This window comes from Rhipicephalus microplus, chromosome 6 (assembly GCF_043290135.1).
Source record: "Rhipicephalus microplus isolate Deutch F79 chromosome 6, USDA_Rmic, whole genome shotgun sequence".
Classification (NCBI taxonomy): domain Eukaryota; kingdom Metazoa; phylum Arthropoda; class Arachnida; order Ixodida; family Ixodidae; genus Rhipicephalus; species Rhipicephalus microplus.
This window is the reverse complement of record NC_134705.1, coordinates 7952501-7971524: the sequence shown is the minus strand read 5'-3', so window position 1 is coordinate 7971524 and position 19024 is coordinate 7952501. Positions and strand designations below refer to the sequence as shown.

Below are 19024 nucleotides of genomic sequence, written 5' to 3'. Positions count from 1 at the left end.
GAAGAGTTGTTGCCCCTGGGCGATATTGAGTGCTCGTTTGAAGAGGACGTGAAAGCGGTGTTTGCGGCATCTCGGACTGCTATAGACGTTGAGTACAAAGATGCTGTCGGGCGTCTTACGCGGTGGAATTAGCTCTACGAGGACGTTTTCAATATTCTTGATTTGGGTGTCGTGTTCGATAACCGTGAGCTCTCGCTTGACCAGTGTGGTGACGTTTGGATTTACCTCCTTGCCTGTTATAGACTAGTACCCTGAAAGTTTGGCGGGGCCGTTTGTTTCCTGCAGTATGATGATGTCTGGGCGTTCGGGGATCGTTTTCAGGTATTGTTGTAGGTGCGCTTGTTTGTTTTCATAACTTCTGCAGTTCCACTACCATATTGTATGTTTTTGTTTCGAAGGGTGTCTTGCCATGGTTATGTGGTACTACATGTGTGGCGCCGCTTCGCTATGCGACGTCACCAGCGCGCTGTTGGCAGCTTCTAATCTGGATAATCTGAGATAAATGCTCTCCAAGCTCTGTTGAACCGTATGCGTGATAGTCGCGGTGATAGTTTTTTCGAGACTGCTCACGCGAGCCTCGAGTGCTTTCACTCGGGTGTCGCCTGTTGCTGCGCACGTATGCTTGAAACGAACTGACTTTTTAAGAGAGATAGCCGGCACACGTTTAGTATCAGGGCCTTCAACCTCACCATCCTCAATTAGTTCTTCTTGTGTTTCCTGCATTGCCTGTTGATCAGTCTCGCTGTGAGCGGCAGACTGGAGCTTTTGTATGAGTTCGTCCTTTGCGTGAATCTGTGCCTACATGCATTCCATTTGCTTTCTCATAGTTTGTATCGTCTGTGTTATTTGAGCTATCTCCACCTCTATCTTAGTGTGTGTTTTGCCGCCAGCCTCCGCGTTTTTTGCGCGTTTTCCTTTGACCACATCTGCAAAGCTCACTGAATCTGTTGCCTTGGCGTCCCTCGTTGGGGTCCGTCCAGGTTTTCGGCTGCGAGCTCGGCGTTGCTGCTGCTTTCGGGGTCCCGGTGTGCGGCTACGAGATCGAGAGTGGCTAGGACTGGGTGTCCTGGATCTTGAGCGGGGCTTGCTGGTGGAATAGTTGGTGGCAGTGGCCTCTGCCTCCTCGTTGACCCTGCGTCGTTCCCATTGTCTCTTCGTCCCGATGTAGGGCGTTTTGTACCTTGCACGGCAGTTGTGGTCCGCCGTCATGTGTGCGCCCCCGCACAGCTTGCAATGGGGGAACACTGGTGGTTGGGGCCTGGGTTAGGGGCGTCACAACCACGACACACTTTGTCTTTGGGCTTTGGGCACACGTCCATGCGGTGACCAAGTCTCCCGCAGCAGTGACACATGTCGATTTGCTTGTGATACAAGGTGCAGTGAAGGAGAGCACCGCCGTACCAGACGTAAGTGGGCACCTGCGGTCCTTCAAACGCCACTATGACGGTCGGGGTGTTACTGAGCCATTTGGCTGCCAGGGCGTAAGGGTTACGTGCGTGAACGATGCTGGTATGAATGGACTTGGCGTCTTCTTCCAACGGGATGCCTTTGATTATTCCCTTCACCGTGTTGTCTGGGGCCGTCTCGTATGCACTAACCTCGTTGCGGCGGTCGCCGATGGTGATGGCTTAAAGCTGTCTGTACTTATCGGCATGAGAGACATGGGGTGTCCTCAGGACGATGACGTTTTGGTGGTTGCTGGAGCACACCGTGTCCTCCCCTGCTTCGTGCGCCGGTACGTTGGCCGCACGGTAAATTGCCGATGCGAGGCGCACGGTTCCAGTGGTGGCCACGTCAAGGCCTCCTCGTGGTCGTATCACGATCTTGAAATCGCTCCGTGGGAGTAGTGGCATTTTGCTCTTTCTAATGACTTGCTGCTTGATGTTACGTGGTTGTCGACGCGAAGGCTGTCGGTTGCAGTCCGCTCCCTCGCCGGTGCAGGAGGGGGCTCCGTTCTGGGTGTTGCTCTGCGCGTTTGCGCGGTTAACTTAGGTCTTAGATCCGATGGTGCACCAATCCGTGCCCTCCAGAAACTCTTCGGGTGAGATATCTTTCCCGTTCACTTGGACTTCCATCTTTGATGAGTGAAGAAAGTGCCCGCGTCAGAGGAGACGCTAAACGCGTCTCGTCGGGTGGCCGGCTTGCGTGAGCATCGGGCCAAAGGGGCGCGGGTTGAAAACCTCTCGAATCCGACAAAAAGTCCTTTCCAACCTTGAATTTTGATATCAGTGGAATCCTGGTCACTTTCCGCACGCGTTGTTGTAAAATTCACGGGCTGAATGACCGAAGATCACTGGCAAATAGTTCTTGGAAGACGGAACCGACATGATGCGCGTCCGCTCTCTTCGGCGACCAGCGCGCCCTCCCCGAATACATGAGAGGTACAGGGAGTTTCCGCCCCCTGAATATACCGTGGAATACTAAAATAACCTATGCATTGTGCCACCTGTCTTTCCAGCTCTTCCTCAAAAAAACAAGCAGCCATTGTGGATGCACTCAGTGATGGGCGATGCGACTCTCCTGGCTACAGCGCCAAGTGTCTCACATACAGTGTGCTTGCCATGCAGAATGGCTGTATTTTACACACTGAGCTGGTGCAAGTTGGAGAGTTAAACTTGCAGTGCTACTAGTATACTTTTCAAGTGCTAACAAGTGCTGAACACTTTTGTTCAGCATCACCCAAAGTCCCCTACAATGTCCCCATGAAAAAGCAAGGACTTGCTAAGTGCCTGACTGCTGTTGAGAATCTAGGCATCCACATACGCTCGTTGACAACAAGTACCATATGTTTGTGAAAAATTTTCAAGTGAATCTAGAAACATTAAGTTAATAAAAGTATATATTTATGTGAAATCGTTAAATTGCTGTTTCAAAAAAGAATGTTGGATGCAAGGCGGGGGGGTGATGGGAGTTTTATCACTCTTGTAGAAAGCACTGTGTGTGCCCATGACAGCAGGTCCAAGGGACCTATTAGGCATAATTTTTCCCAGATTGACATCCTCGTGTCAAGCTATACTGCCGCAGGCACAAGGCAAACAAGCCACACTTGTATGATGTTTGGCACGTTGGTAAAAGTAAGCATGTACACTGTTTATAAAGTTAGTGTGGTGCATGTGCAGTAATTTGACCCACTCTGAAAAATTACCTCAAAAGGCTTATATTTACACATTAGTAACATCTTGAAAACTGGCTTTTTAACTTGTAATCATGGTAGACGCACTTGCAAGTTTCCTCTTGCATGCATAATCTAATTACAATATTGAAGACAACCAGCAATAACATACTAGCCTATAAGAAATTCCGGGACTAGTGTAACTTTGAACAAACTTGTACCGAAAATTTGCTGAAACATTTGTATTTCATTCTTCATATTTGTAGCGAAAAAAAATACATGTGCAGACACTATCAATAAACTCATACACAGTACGAGCACTGGTCCTACGTATGTGTTTCTTATGTCTGCATCTGTTTTTTTTCTACAAGTATGAGCATAAGTGACTCAAAACAACTAGCCCCATCACCACTTTGGCTGCTCAAACATGTTTTGACATTACAAGCAAGCACCTCCCCAATTACTTTCAGTAGTGACATTGCTCTCAGAAAAGCTTTTCTATTTTACAGTTCACTATAACAAACAGAGCTGACACCGAAATTTCTGTCATCTGAGCTCTGATATGCTATCACATTAAAAGCAAGTCCCTGTACTGTACATGAAAACCCGATACCTGGAAGTGTAGTTTAAACAAGGCCAATGATCGGGCATGAAATCTGAGGGTTGGAGGTTTGGTAACTGCACGTACAAAGCTGTCTTTTTTTTCACACTTATGTCACAATTACTACTACAGTACCAATAAAAGAGCACAATTAACATACTCAATATATTCATTGGTTTCTGTATCAGCTAATTTTAATTACTTCATATAAGGAGGCTTGAAGGTGACCCTCTACTTTTTGTAGTGTCACCACTGCTGAGGAGCTTTCAGCTGGTGCAGCTAGTAATAACAGTTCAAAAAAAGTGTGCGCATCTGGTAAGAAATATTGACAGTTTATTGAACAGATGCGCTTCTAACAAACTGTGGCACTTCAGATGACAAGAAATGACAAGGTAATAGTTAAACAAAAAAATTATTCTGAACAAGCCTGCTGTAATTATATGCTAAAAGCAGAGCCAGAAGGGAAATAGAAGATTGCAACCATGCCACAGCATGCGTGATTCTCATGTTCGTGGTGGTCACCAGCTGCACCAGATAATTTTTTATGGTCACACGAACACCTCCCCCCACACCCAAAATGTGGATTTATATCACTCATGAGGTAGGTTGACCTACCATCAAGTAAATATGGTAATTACTTTTATCTTGTGATGTGTCCTTGCATAATAGTGACTTTGTCTCTCTTCACCATGCACTCTATGTTAAGGGCTGTTGAACATGTCATGGACCTTCATGAACTCTCATCTTATAAGTATAGCTTTACAAGCAATGAGGCAGCAAAGCCATGGAATATATCCCTCACATATGAATGGCCAACTAAGTAGGAGCTCATTGCTCTGAGGCACACACGCTTTCCATTATCATCGACCTCGAATCAGTGACATGCATTTATTCTGATGATGTTGGTTTGGGTTCAATGCCCGAAAACAGGGATGCAATGATAATGAGGTACGCTATAGTGAATGGTGCCAAGAATTTTGGTCGCATGATGTTCTTCAACATGCACCTAAATCTAAGTACAAGGCCTCAGTCATTTTCGCCTCCACTGAAATTGCAGCCGCCACGGCCGAGATTTGATACAGCATCCTTCGGGTTATCAGTTCAGTACCACGACAACTAGACTACCATGGCGGGTAGTCACCAATGTTTAGCACAAAATGAAAAGCTTACCATCAAACTGGCATTGAATCTATTTTCACGTGTGCGTGTTCTGGCTGGCAGCACAGAAACAGCCACTGTGTGGATCGAACGAGAGAGCTTCACTGAATTGAAGCAACGTCGAAAGCTCAGTGAAACAGAGAGAATGCAACCGTAGAGACGACACAGCTGAAGGCTTCTCGCTTTGGTGAATGGGGCAACGTCAAAATGACGGTTAAGCAGAGAGAATGCAACCATAGTGATGACGCAGCTGAAGTCTTCTGACACAAGTGCGATAGAACAAACCTTCTTGGCAGCTGGGCAACCATGCAACCATGACTGATTTGTGGAAACTGCTGTCAAATGTTATTTTAACATGTGTGCTATACGTCTGGAAGCACACAGAGAGCCACTTGGTGAATCGAGCGAGAGAGCCACAATTGACTGAAGAAACTGCCTCCCTGGCAGTCAGGCAACGATGCAAACATAATTGCTTTTTGGGTAGTGTGCGAAATGTTATTTTTACATGTGTGCTACGGCTAGCAGCACACAAAAGCCGCTGTGTGAATTGAGCGAGAGAGCTACATCATATTTTCGCGTCTGTGTGCTATGGAAGGCAGCGCAAACAGAGCTACCTCTACTTGAGATGACATCACAAGTTTGACAGAATGACTAGATGGGCGTACTTGAGAAATGCCCCTCGTTTCTTGTTTGGGTGAGTCTTCTGTTTGGCAGTTGCTTCTGTTTGACGATTCGGCACCAAGTTTTTAACTGTTGACTAATGAAATAGTCCGTGATTACCATCATAAGCGATGTGATAAGCAAGCCCTACATATTATTCTCTTAAAAGATCATGCACGAAGTACAACTATTTTGGAGCAAAAAATTGCATGACAAGTTCATTGGAAAAAACAAACATATGCAAAACATGTCAATCTAAAAGGACATAAATGGGGAAATCATTTGTGCACGGATATCTTTGATGCGTAGTTGAGAGCACGGGCAGCTTGCAGTTTAATTTCAAGTATAAATATAAAAGCTTTCACGTGAGCACAGGAGTATATCGGAAGCCCACGTAGTCAGCTGACGGAAACTGTTTCCGGGTGTCGGTGACTACGCACGCAGGTAATACAACTATGTTGCGTCACCTAAGCCTCTGCCAAATCCATAACTTGAAGAAGCGGTTCACAAGAAAGTGATATTTCCTGCAAGAATGCATAAGATGACGTTGCTGGAACTGCAACCTCAAAATGTTTTTTTTGTTTGTTTGATACACTATTACCTGTGCACTTCTCTTCCAACCGCGACGCCGTTCTCCAGCACGCAGCACCGCGGAGTCCAGGCACACGTTTCGGAAGACTTCGTGCCGAGTTATGCAGCTGTCCGGACTTTCCCGAACAACTTGCGGTATGTCGCGACAGCAGAGTTGTTCAAGGGCCATTGGCACTGCTCCACAAAGCCCACTGTCGCCCCTGCACTCGCGAAAATCAGCCTGAGTTATCGTTATCACGGACACCGCACAAACTCCACAAAACGAAACACAATGACGAAAGTGTTTCTACGCTCGGAATTATGCAGCACAATGTACAAGTTACAAGCGCGTCACAGCAAACGCGGACGCGAGGACGAACAAGTATCAAACAAGTAAGGTAATGGGCCACTTAAATCATTTACACTTACCCGTGATCGTTGACATCGTCGTGGAAGTCCAGTGAGTAAGGTGGCGGCGCATCACTGCTGTCATCCTCGGCACGTAGCGCAGAATCGCGAAATGCTGTGTCGCTTATGGTTCGAAAACCATTTCATCGCTCATTCGGCGCAAATGCTCTTTAAGTCCAAGGTCCATGGTGAGCAGTGGTCCAGAGCGCCATGAAACAAAACATAGGCTGCTCGCGTTCAGCGCACAAACAGACGATCACCCAGGTGGCCCAGTCGCAATCAAGCGCCTGACTGCCGGTGGCTCTGCTCTGGCTTTGACTTACCGGAAGCAGACGACACACAAGACGCACGCGTTCTGCCACGTCACATCGTGTCGCAGGCTCTGTGAAAAAGGAGCTTAGCCCCGAGCGCTCGAAGGAAAAGTTGAGGTTGTAAGGCAGTGCAGAGGATGAGGGTATCTTTTCAGTACTCGTAGCTCCGTTAATAGTGGGTGTTTCGAATGAATTATGGTGGCAATGATTTGCTCCAGTACTGGTCTAATCAAAAACGAAATGTGAAAAAACCGTATCAGGGGCTCTTTAATGCATTACATTGTTTGCTTTTATTGCAGGCATAGAGATGAGGTTCCAAGTTCAAAACGGTGCGTATTTTCTTTTACGTTATTTGAACGACTTAAATTTTTCTTGAATTATGTGGAGGCATTTGTCATGGACTTGCCCCCAAAATCCCAAACTGTCATATTGCGGAAGAACACGTCATTTTTTGGTGTTCTCTACACACTGCTGTACCAAGAAATCGACGTGGAGGCTGCCTCTCATGCGAATACATACTGGCCGACAGAAGTGCCATGGGATGAATCTGTAAGCAACTATTCAGTCAAGCTGACATCCTCAAAGCCCAAAGAGTGGGATCACGCATTGACCCAAATTTACTGACACACTCACTGCTACGCTCCACAGTGTACCAAGACAAGTGACCCTAGCGCTTAGTGGTGCCAACACTTACGCATATTGTGTACGAGCGCCCTTCATATCCCAGTGAGGTGAACTCAATACAGACCAACACAATGCCACATTGGTCTTCAGAAATGCAACTCTCTGAGAAGGGCATGAAGAGCTTAGTGGTTGCCTTGGACCAGGCCTAGTAAGCTGGTAGTCGATGAAGCCATAAGATCCTTTCGCTCTGAAGAACGCTTTAGCTATATAAACGTTCTCTCTATTCTTGCTACAGCCCAACATATGCAAGCTTGTTTGGACAATTCGCTTTCCTAACATGTGTGGCATCCTCTCCGGGCCCTTTTACACCAAAGCCTGCCAGAGAAACTAGGAAGCTTTTGGTTCTCAAAGTTTGTTTAATTTCAGCTAGAGTCTGATTTTTTCAATATAATCTACTGGGTAAACTGCTTTAATAAATTGAAAATGTAGCATCTCAATCGATTTAACAAAACTGCAACCAAAAAGCAAATGGAACAGCAACTGCAATGTAGTCTTTCATTATTAAAGCGGCAAGTTGGGCGTGTCAATACATTATTCTGGTGCACTGAAGCACATTTTAATGCACTGAAACATGTCTTACCAAAAAGCGACAGTTCGGCTAGTTGGTGGCTTATGCTTGAATGTGAAAACAGCATAAATTACACACAGGCAGGTGGAGGAAGAGATGAAATGGCGTTGAACTCGCAACTAAAATTTATTATAATGAACACACATATATCAGACAGAGGTCCTAGTCAAATGACACACCATGGCGACTGCGCAGCATTCCTTCGTAGTTGTTATTTTGTGCTGTTTTACAGCAAATGATTTTATAATATCAATACTCGGGTCACGTGCCACGCCGCAGTTTTCTACCGCCGCCGGTGTCCGTAATCAATATTCCAGGTTAAAAAAAAACCTAATACCAAGGACACAGTGGGGCTCGAACACGGGTCCGCTGTGTGCTAGCCCAGTATTCTACCACTGAGCCACGCCGGTGCTTTTTTTTCACGGTATTTAATAAAGTACTTGTGCAATAAAGACAAAATAGCGAACAAAAGTACAATCAAATCGCAAAAGTAAGCGCTCAAGCATTACTCATAAACACTAAATGGCTAACACAGCGTGAGTTCCTCACATGAAGAGTTCTTCACATCGTGTTATACAAACAAAAACGGGGTGAGGTCAAACAGTTCTCTAAGATGGAGTACCACTCCAGTCTAAAGTCTAGCTCGTCGTAAATGCTTTTTAGGTGGATAGCCATTTGAATGAAGTGTGCGCTTGAAGAGCTGGTGGGCTCTGCATTGCGGTCTTGCATTCGTGTCTTCCACAAGCTGTGCATACCCATGAGGAAAAACATATCATATGGTACTTCATCAAGCGCTGCTGGCAGAAGATAACGTATTGTGTGAGAATTAATGACGAAACGTTTTTTCCGGTGCTCGCTGAAGGACATCCCAAAACAGTATGGCATCTTTGCAGCTAACAAAGCAATGTTCAATCGTTTCCAGCACATCACATAGACGGCAGTTAACAGACGGAATGAAAATACCTTTTCTTTCTAACCATGTGTTTACTGCCAATGTTTCAGAGTGAGTTTATAGAAGAATGTTTTTGAATTCGGTGGAATGTACATTTTGCGCACTTGCTTCAACACATCGTGGCCTGGAAGATTGGAGTACAGTGAACGGTACAATGGAGGTGGGAAGAGTGTACTCAGTAGGTCCTTATACAGCACCTTGTGCGATACTGTGTATAGGTATTCTACAGAAAAGTGAGCTTTAAGGAACTGAACTACGAGGTAAACTTCCTGCATGAATCCTCCCAAGCATGGGCGTTCGGAGAAGTTGGATGAGACAATTAAATCTGGTAAGCAATCAACAAGTGTAACCTGCAAGAAGGAACGGATTACAGGAAGGGAATTGTCTCTAAAAAAGAAGAATCTGGACACTATTTGCCATAGATAAAGGTGTTTTAGTCCTAACCCACCCTTACTAACTAGCTTGAATATATTATCACGACGCATGGGCTCAAAAGTCGAAGACCATATGAAAGTAGGTAAAATCCGATGAAAGCGTTGTATATAGAATCTTGCGCAATGAATAAGTTGCAATACATAGTAAAGCTTTGTTGCTAAGAAAGTATTGCAAGCTTCAGCTCTCCCAAATATCGAAAGTCGATAGGGAACAAATGTCTGGGCCTGTCGTTCAAGCTTAGGGACACGTTCCTTCCAGTAATGCGCACTGAATATATATGCATGCAATGGTACAACGAGGTATGTTGGAGGAGTTCTTGTCCAATTAATCCCTGCAAAGTGGTTCGGTGTGCTACCCCACAAGCCAAACCACAGTCCTAAACTTTTAGAGGCATTTAAACGAGCTCCCGATACTACGCCAAACTTTTCAATAGTAGATACCACATTTTCGACACTTAGTTTATCTGTGCAAAAGAATGCGACATCATCTGCATAAGCCAATACTTTAACTTCACTGCCTAATATACTAAAAGCCACGAATGCAACTCGACTGTATTATGCTTTAATTAGCACAGTGGTTCTAGATAAAGTGCAAATAAAAGAGGTGACATCGGGCATCCCTGTTTTACAGAAGAGCGAATAGAAACTGGCTTGGAGAGTTGACTCAGGCGAGTTGAGCATTCATTATAGCATAGTTTAACGCCTTTAAGAACAACTTTGTCAACATTAGCTTGTTCAAGAAGAGAAAAAAGGAAGGAATGACGAACACGATCAAAAGCTTTTGCAAGGTCTACCTGTAGCATTGCAAGATGTTTTTGAGAACCATGACAGTATTGAAGCACTGTTCGAGCGACATGTATATTTGTTTGTATAGATCGACCTCTGATCCCACATGTCTGATGAGACCCAATCAGGATCGACAAAGCGAATTGCAACCTATTTGCTAATACTTTTGCAAAAATTTTGTAGTCCACGTTTGACAGCGGTATTGGTCTGTAGCCCTCGACGAAGCGAAGTTTTTCCTTGTCAGTTGTTTTCGGTATTAACACAGTGTGGCTTTTGCAAAAAGATTGTGGGAGTGTATCCATGTCATAACTTATCTGAAAAATATTCAGCAATATAGGAGCACGTGTTTTCTTGTAAGATTTGTAAAATTCACCTGAGATGCCATCAGGGCCCAGTGTTTTCAATAAAGGCAAGTTGTCGATTGCTTGCTCAATTTCCTGTATAGTAATGGGCCCATTAATGACTGCACAATCAGTGTCCTTCAAGGGGTTCACAAGAGAAACAAAACTAGCCTTGATGTGAGCGTCGATATTATCAGAGGGAGAGCTAAATGAACTGTTATAGTACGTTTCGAACGCCAAAGTAATGCCTTCGTTGTCTTTTATGAGCACATCGTTAAAGTACAAGTCTGGGATAACTTTAGAAATCGCATGGCGTTGCTCATCAAGTAAAGCTTGGCGCGCCAGCTGCTAAGAATTTAAAGTGCGCTGGTTCCGAGATCTAATACGTGCGCCTTGATAGCGAGCAGCATCATATCTCTGTAGTTGGCACTTAATATTCTCAATGTCTTTGATGTACTTTCCCGGCATTTCGCATTCCATCTCATAAAGATTGCAAAGACTTTTAACAAGTATCTTTTCATCATTCTTTCTACAGAAAGACTTAACAGCCCCAATTTCTAAAGCTATAGCACGAACTTCTTGTTTAAAAAGCTCCCAAGCAGCGAAGATATGAAAACCAATCAAAAAAGATTGCCTTAATGCCATCTGGACGCGATTCATGAATTCCTGATCACAGAGGAGCTTCGCATTCATTTTCCAAAGGGCCCACTGGGGATGGAACTGTTTGTGACGATTTTCACCAATTTGCGCTATGACAATACAATGGTCTGAGAATGATACAGCTTCGGTGCTGCAGGACGTTTTACGAGATAGGAGTGATGAGGACACGTAAATCCGGTCAAGGCGAGCATGAGAACTGCCTTGTACTCTTGTTAATGCTGTTGCCCGATTCGAGACCCCGATGTCAATTAGTCCTGCATTATGTACAATACCGGATAAAAGCTCACCACTCCTGTCTCTCTTTCCAGACGAATTATAACGATCAATAGCTTCACATACGCAGTTGAAATCTCCCATAAGTACCGTGCATCTGTCGACGTCAATTAAATTACGCACTTTTCAAATAACTCAAGTTGTTTCGGAACATCATTAAACACATATAGATTGATAATTCTCCATGGCATTCCTTGCAACAAAAAATCACAGCATATATACCTGCCCTCTTCATCAACACTAGTGCATAATGCTGATTATGGTAGGCTCTTTCTCAAAAACAACCAACAGCCCGCAGATAAACCTTTAGCATGTGAGACACACACATTAAACTGAGACAGAAAACGCCGCAGGGCCTTCTCGGTCTCTTACTCGCTCTCGATCTTTGTCTCTTGAATGGCGAAAAAGTCGAGACGCTTCCGATTGAGAAGTCTACGGAGCTGTGCTTGTTTCTGCGAAGACCTAAGGCCGCGTACGTTCAAGGTGGCAAATATGAGTCGCTCAGACTGCGCCATGGTGACTACCTTCGAATGCGCTTATCGTCCCACTTGATCAGTCCCAAGAGTTGGCGCTGAGGCTTCCCGTGAACCCCCACCAAGCCTCCTAAATCGGGATCGGCGACACTTCCCCTTTGGCATGGACTTTCGGTGACGGCGTGACTCCCTAGTCACTGACGCTGGGTCACTTCCTTTGCTTGAATCCGAGCTGGACGATGCGCGATGTTTCAGTATTGCTGCATCCGTAGAGATCTGCATATCATCTTCCGACATTGCATCTCGATGAAAAAGCTGCTGTGGAGCTGCAGCGCAAGCAGGTGATGAACTTTCTGCGGCATCCAGCCCAGAGTCTCCATCTTGTACTGGTGGTTCTTCGGCATCTTTATGGGTCAGCGCAACAGCACTCTTCATAGGAACTCCTACTTGTGCTAGGGGTTGTGCGGAGTCATTTTGGGTAAGCTGCTTGCATGATTCACTTGGCTCTTTTTACGCAGAAGTTTCAACTGTGTCAACAGCGAGTGACTTTCTTTCCTCTTCTGGATTCCTTGTGGTAGAGCCTGCAGCATATGACATTGACAGAGTGTCTCCCGTTGCGTCCAAAACCTCGGTGGCATCCATAATATGCTCTTGTAAATTATCATCTGGCTGTTTTGTGTACTGTCGCAGCTTGTTGGCGTATGCCATAACACAATCTTCGGCCGAATGACCGAAGCGTCACAGCGAGGGGTCCTGCAGTTTCGACGGATGTGTCCAACCTTACTGCACCGAAGGCAAAGTGGTGGGCGGCCAGGTATCAGGACGAGGCTTTGCGCTCCGCAGACAAGAATATGAGGAATATCCGCAATGCGAACTCCATCAGCAAGGCACAAAACAACATCCCTATTTAGCGTCCGCATTTGTTCCATGTCCGCTACTTTCCAGCTTTCTTGTGATATTGTCTTGGCCTTCCCAAAAGCTTGCAGTGCCTCGCACACATAGGCGTCCTCCAAGCGCTCAGGAAGCCACATAAGCTTCAACTTCACTTCTGTGGGCTCCAGGTCTATAACGAGGCATCGACGACTTTTGATGAAAAATTCGCCTCTTGTGACCAACTTTGTTTTCGTCAGCGTTGACTTGCATGTGACCATCCAAACATGAGACATTTGAAAGTGACCTATGGAGCTTATTTTCTTCAAGTCAATGATGTCCCGAAGAGCATCTCTGAAATCTTGAACCCGGTAAGGGCGACCAGCTAAGTCCGCATGTAGAAAAACAGAGTCCACAACAAGCTTACCGGTGGGATGGCGAGAAAGTACAACACGGTAGTCATTGCCGCTGGCTGAAGCCTGAGCAGCACCTTGGCCCATGGCCGATAAATCCTTCGAAGCGGAGAACATGAAAAACGCGCCCGTTCAGAACGCCGTCTTCGTCTTTCTCCCACACGCCGGTGCTTGAGACTTGTTCGCGAATTCGCCTCAGGCAGGCTTGATGTTGGAAAAGCAATCACATTATTATGAGTAATAAAATGTTTTAAAACAGCGAAAAAACAACCAGTCGTCGAACTATGCAAACAGTGTAACGAGTGGGACATTCAATGTTCAAACCTATTACAAAAGCTTGTTCTTCGTCACCTATTAATTGTGGCGCATACCCACTTCAGGGCAAAATTCATCATCGTCAGCCACTGCATGAACAGTTGGCACAAAATTCCTTGCAAGTGTTTAGCAAACACCACGCTTCTCAGAAGAACAATGAAAAATAGCATAGCAAATGCCGGCCTACTGCCCAGAAGTATATCATTAATAATACCGTAGTGCATACCCAGCAAGTGTGCTAGCGGAAGTTACCCAATAAGTGGTTAGAAAAGGCCCCGAGAAGCCGCTTTTCTAGCTTTCGCTGTGACTGTGCTGTGCCTTCCACAGAGGCCTGGCGTTTTTTTACATCCAAGCATGCCTTACAGTCGAAATTATGCTTCTCTAGAGTCCAACTAGTTTATCCAGCTGCCCTTCTTTTGCGAAGGTACGTGGAGTGCGATGCCCCAGTGATAGCGCAGACAGTCATATGGCACGATGCGAAAATTCGAATGTACCTGATTCCCAATAACTGCAATTGGTTGTACTGTTGCAAAAAAAAGAGATGCAGATATGAAACTTACTGGACAGATCAGTAAGGTTCAGAGCTGGGCTAGTTTGTGACTGGCTATTATGTTGTATCGTTAAGTAGCGCGCTTTTGACGTAGATGAAGGGAACAAGAATGTCGTGCCTTTCTTGTACCCTTTGTCCACGTGAAAAGTGTGCTACTTCACCAGATGGTATAATGATTAGACTACTCTGTCTCATCATTGTGGAAAATATTCACGAGCATAATTTCAAATAGGATACGAGGCACACTTCACATCAAATGGGCCTTGCAACTGTTTTTGAAATCTTGTAGGAATTTGGGCTACATGATCATTACATGAGTTGAACCACTAATGTAGCCACATACTGTATATCAAGGCAGCTGATACCAATTATAGTTATACTCTTCTTTTTGAGACTGGTTTGCCTCCTGAACTTGTCAAAGAACCAGCCATTGCTGGCGACTGCAGGGCACTCAACGGGTCAGGCTCCTCTGAATGCGCCGTCGGGCAAGAGATTCATTGATATGTAGGGATTGGCGTTCTAAAACCACCATATGATTGAAAGACGCTGTAGTGGAGGGCTCCGGAAATTTCGACAATCTGGGGTTCTTTAACGTGAGCCTGAACCTGAGCATACAAGGCTACAGCATTCTTGCCTCCATCAAAAATGCAGCCCCCGCAGCAGGGATTCAATCTTGCTACCTGCGTGTCAGCAGCTGAGTACCTTAGCCACCAAACCACTGCTGCAAGGCCAGTCGTGCAAGAAAGACCAAACACATAAAGCGATTAAAATCTGCTCTTCCCCAATACCACCCTTCTTACTTTGTTCTCTTAAGCTGCTACAGCTGAAATGAAATGAAAAAAAAATATCCAAAGGCAGGTGAACAAACAGTGTCTGAGAACAATCGGCGTTAACTTGTGCTATGCAGTTGTGTCTTGAGGAATGATGCTACCGCTGCACTAGCGTGGATTATGCAGGTGTTGAGTGGATAGTGCGACAGACACTCACTACAGCTGAGCTGAAATGACTCTGCTTGCCAGATGTCTCACACAATGCTGAAGCATTAAAGCTCATCACTAGCTAAATTTGTGGCACATAATTCAGCTAGGCCAGTCAGTGTTGTCCAGAAAGGCAAATTTGGCGATGAGTACACTCAAACACCTTCGGTCAACAAGGAGCACGTTGGAAAACAGTCGGATGACACTTGCCATCAACTATAAGTTCCAAGGCTACTGTTACAAGGAAATCACAGTTATTCCAAGACCAGCAGCAGTCACTCATACTTTGTATCATAGACTGCTGCATCTGAACTCGAAACGCGTTTTCATTCTGTATGTTTAGGATGAAACGCCTTTTTTCAACTTTGCCGTTGTCTTCCTGCCTGACAGTCACATGACGAATATGAAGTTTTATGTCGTAATCACCTTGCATGCAGACTACAGCCACTTGAGAATACTTTTCTTTGTAGATTTCTTCAAACTCTTACCACTTTAAGTACACGCAACTTACTATCAGCGTGTTGAAGTAAACGCTTATAGTGCCTACATTCCATTCAGGTAGCCAAGCTGTTCAGGTGACTTGGCGAGGTAGCTTTAATTAACCTCTTACAAACAAGTGTTCGCAACTCTTATGCCGTAACAAGTGTTTGTCTGATGACCATCGTACTGAATTGAAAATGCTTCACTGTAATGTGCCAGCATTCTTAGTTGAGATACATTTCTGGCATCAGTGATCGCTTCAAAAGACCCACCAAAATTTAACAAAATTTGCACAAAAGCACAGAGGAGCACTACGTTACAGTAAAAGCTCCTTAATTTGAGGAGAAAAGAGACTATAAAATTTTTCAAATCAGCAGACAGTCACTATAATAAACAGACATCACGTCACACGAGGTGGCAATAATTCATAGAAGGCACCTTCAGACTCGTTCCCGCTAATTAGCGTGTACTGCACACTTGTGGCAGGTCATGTCATAAATTTAGGTTCATGCTCTAACAGTGAACAGAATTTGATTAGTCAGCGATACGTCAGATACAAGCAGAGACGCATTCACTTGAGCAGTGGGCCAAAGTGGCAAAATATGCGAGGCCATTTGTGTTCTAAAACACATTCATTTACACTGCAAAGTCAATGCAATCAAAATTTAGTCTTTCTTCAATAGTTTATTTAGAACAATATTGAAATTAGTCTGGAGGAACACGGCTAAAGGCAAACATTGCCGCTCTGGTTCGTGCCACTCATACAGCAGTAGCAGCAGACAAACTACATTTGCAACCATAAAAGCATCGATAGAAATCAATTACTACACTTGTTTTACACAGATGGAAGTCATGAGTAATTTAAGTGATGATTCTAGGCCGATTTATGTGAAGGTGGCCGAAAGCCAGGGCCTTCCAGTTTGATTTGGCCGTTGTTTGTCGATACAGGTGCATTCGAATTATTGCCAGTTTTCCCCCGTTCATATACCTCGGGCTGTGGGAGGACCAGGGCGTCAGTTTTAAATAACTGTAATTTTGAATTAACAGAGTTTAAATTAATGAGATTTTACGGTACTATGTGCCAGGCCGAACTGCAGTGACATAGCTTGCCGAGAGACTAAAATTATGTGGGTGATTCAGCATCAGGTACAGTCCTCTGCTGAACTTTGTTTGCAGCTGCTTGCTGGGCACCTGTTTCGCAATCTCCCTTCAGGAAAAAAAAAAAACAATCATCACCACTATTTGAATGATTATTTTTTTCTTGCAATGTTTAAAACATCACTGGCGTAAGCAGCGAGCAGGACATAGAAATCCTGCCATGAACACAGAAAAAAAATGTAATAAATGGTTTGAGATACCTATGTGGGGGAGAATAGAACACAAAATATTCTGGCTCTGAAATTTCGGTTTCAGGGGACCTTTAAGCGGCACAATCAATCTAAACCCGCAAGCCTTGTTGAGAAAACAAATGCATTTTCTCACTTCACCATTCCGCTTAACACTAAATTTGCTGGCTACGAACATCGGCAGCCACGCCACTGTGAAGCGTCTGTTGTTTTCCAGTGAAACCCTAATACACTACCGTGTATCGACATTCTATTTGAACAACCACATGCACGAAAATTGTTAAAATTCACTAAAACCTGTGGATAACAAGCTGTTGCCCACTTTCAGCATGTACTATATGTACCAAAGTGTGCTGCTATTGTGAAATATGGTGCAAAACAAGGTTTTAATTCATGGCCTTGGAAGAGAGTTTTGCAATGCTTATTCTGAATATGGACTGAATTTTTTTAGCAGTTTCCATTTGTTCTTTGAAGCCTTTCTCTCTTGGTTAGGTGAATATGCTTCCTCAATATGAATTTTAGAAGCTTGGCGTGCAGTCTGAATATATTAAAATATAAAAACAAAAGCAAATTCCCACATTGTATTTTCATTCACACTTCAGGAATAACATGGTCAGGCGACTAAAGTAGGTGCCACTTTTGGATGGAAATTACATGTTCAAGAATGGTTGCAAAATGTACAAGGACAATATTGGCATTCTCCTTGCACCATCAGCTGTTGCAACATCTGCGAGCTGCAAAGGAGAATGCACTGTAATGAAAACAGGGCCTTGTGCATGCACTGATACAAGTCTGTTCAGCTGTGCTATAGAGCACAAAAAACTATTTTATTTAGTCGTTACGCACCAACAACAGAAATAAAGGCGAAAGATCAGCCCCACCAGTGTTAGAAGGTTCCTAGGAACCTGTATATCGGCATTCAATTCTTTTTACTTGATCGTAATTGCTTATTCTTTTGCGCGATATTTGTGTGCATTTACCTGCCAGGCAATCGTAATATAGGATGAGTGTAATACTTCAGTGTTCTAGCGCCACTAAAAAAGAAGGAATTAGGTGGGGAACTAGTGAGGGCAGCATTCGTAGCGTGTCCATGGGTCTGTGCACGCAAAACGAAAAATGGCCTAGGTGGTACCTTGCATGTGTACTAGTATTAGTTGCTCCTTTCAAGGTTTCAGTGTGACAGTCTGCTGTGTGTTCTACGGAGACTTTGCGATTTTTGTTACAGTGGAGCAAAGCTCTTTCAGAGGAATGTTCTCTCGTGAGGTGTTCACAAAAACTCTATAAGTATGCACCCAAAAAAGCAAATAAGTGCCAAGCAGCTCCCAGCATAGCATAGCTTTGCATAGTGTATAATATAGCAAAGGGTGGGAAAGGAAACGAGGGTGAGGAATGATCTTAGGAGGAGTAGGGAGTACAACGTGTAGCATAGTCTATCATAGTATAAGGGGAAAGAAGTTACGAAGTCGCCCCCTAATGAATGAGTCTCGCTTGCGTACTAGGTAGGGCAGTGTTCGCACGCTCTTCATGAATTTGACTATCAGCGCTTTATAGAAAGTCACAGTTTTGCCAAAAGGCCGAAGCAGTGAATGTGATAGCAACTTATTCGAATGTTTTACAAAGCAAGGCTAGCATATTTAGGAGCAACATTAAATGTAGTAAATGTGCACTTGTTGGGTAACCAAGTTTTCTGCAGCGTGGTCACAGTAGATGACCACAAGAAGTCTCGTGCATAGTGACGGCAATGAAGAGAAACGCCTCCTGTGGGCAGTGCATGCTTGTACTAAAGGCTATACGTCGTGTGTCACCGCTGGTGGCAGTTTATTATGTGTAGAGCGCACGTATATGTAGACGGCCTTTTTGCATCGTTATTTTTGTGGTGATAGTGGAGCCCGTAGAAGCTCTCGCTTGCTGTGCGGGCAAGATCCAGGTGCTGATCGTTGCCGCGGTACCGCGGCAACCATATGTCTTTTTTCCCTATTCGCTCGCAAAACGAGCGCGTGCGCAGATGACTCAGCGGTGTTCGCTCCACAGAAACAGGAGGCTAGCGCATCCTTCCCTGTATATGTATATACATATATATAT

At 44.6% G+C, this 19024-nt stretch overlaps 1 protein-coding gene and 1 long non-coding RNA gene across 8 annotated transcripts in view; both read left to right on the top strand.

Annotated features, from left to right (window-relative positions):
* Positions 1 to 19024, top strand: part of LOC142765185 (uncharacterized) — a 94861-nt gene that overhangs the window by 14021 nt on the left and 61816 nt on the right. The gene's annotated exons all lie outside the window — the stretch shown is intronic.
* The window catches only part of LOC119167752 (uncharacterized), a 39482-nt gene that overhangs the window by 12845 nt on the left and 7613 nt on the right, over positions 1 to 19024 (top strand). For 2 of the 7 annotated variants that reach the window (XM_075865783.1, XM_075865779.1), the window contains exon 6: positions 7120 to 7149. The exons of the other annotated variants lie outside the window; for them this stretch is intronic. In XM_075865783.1, coding sequence (XP_075721898.1) covers positions 7120 to 7149 — 30 coding nt within the window. The remainder of the gene's footprint in view (positions 1 to 7119; positions 7150 to 19024) is intronic. 7 annotated transcript variants of the gene reach the window in all.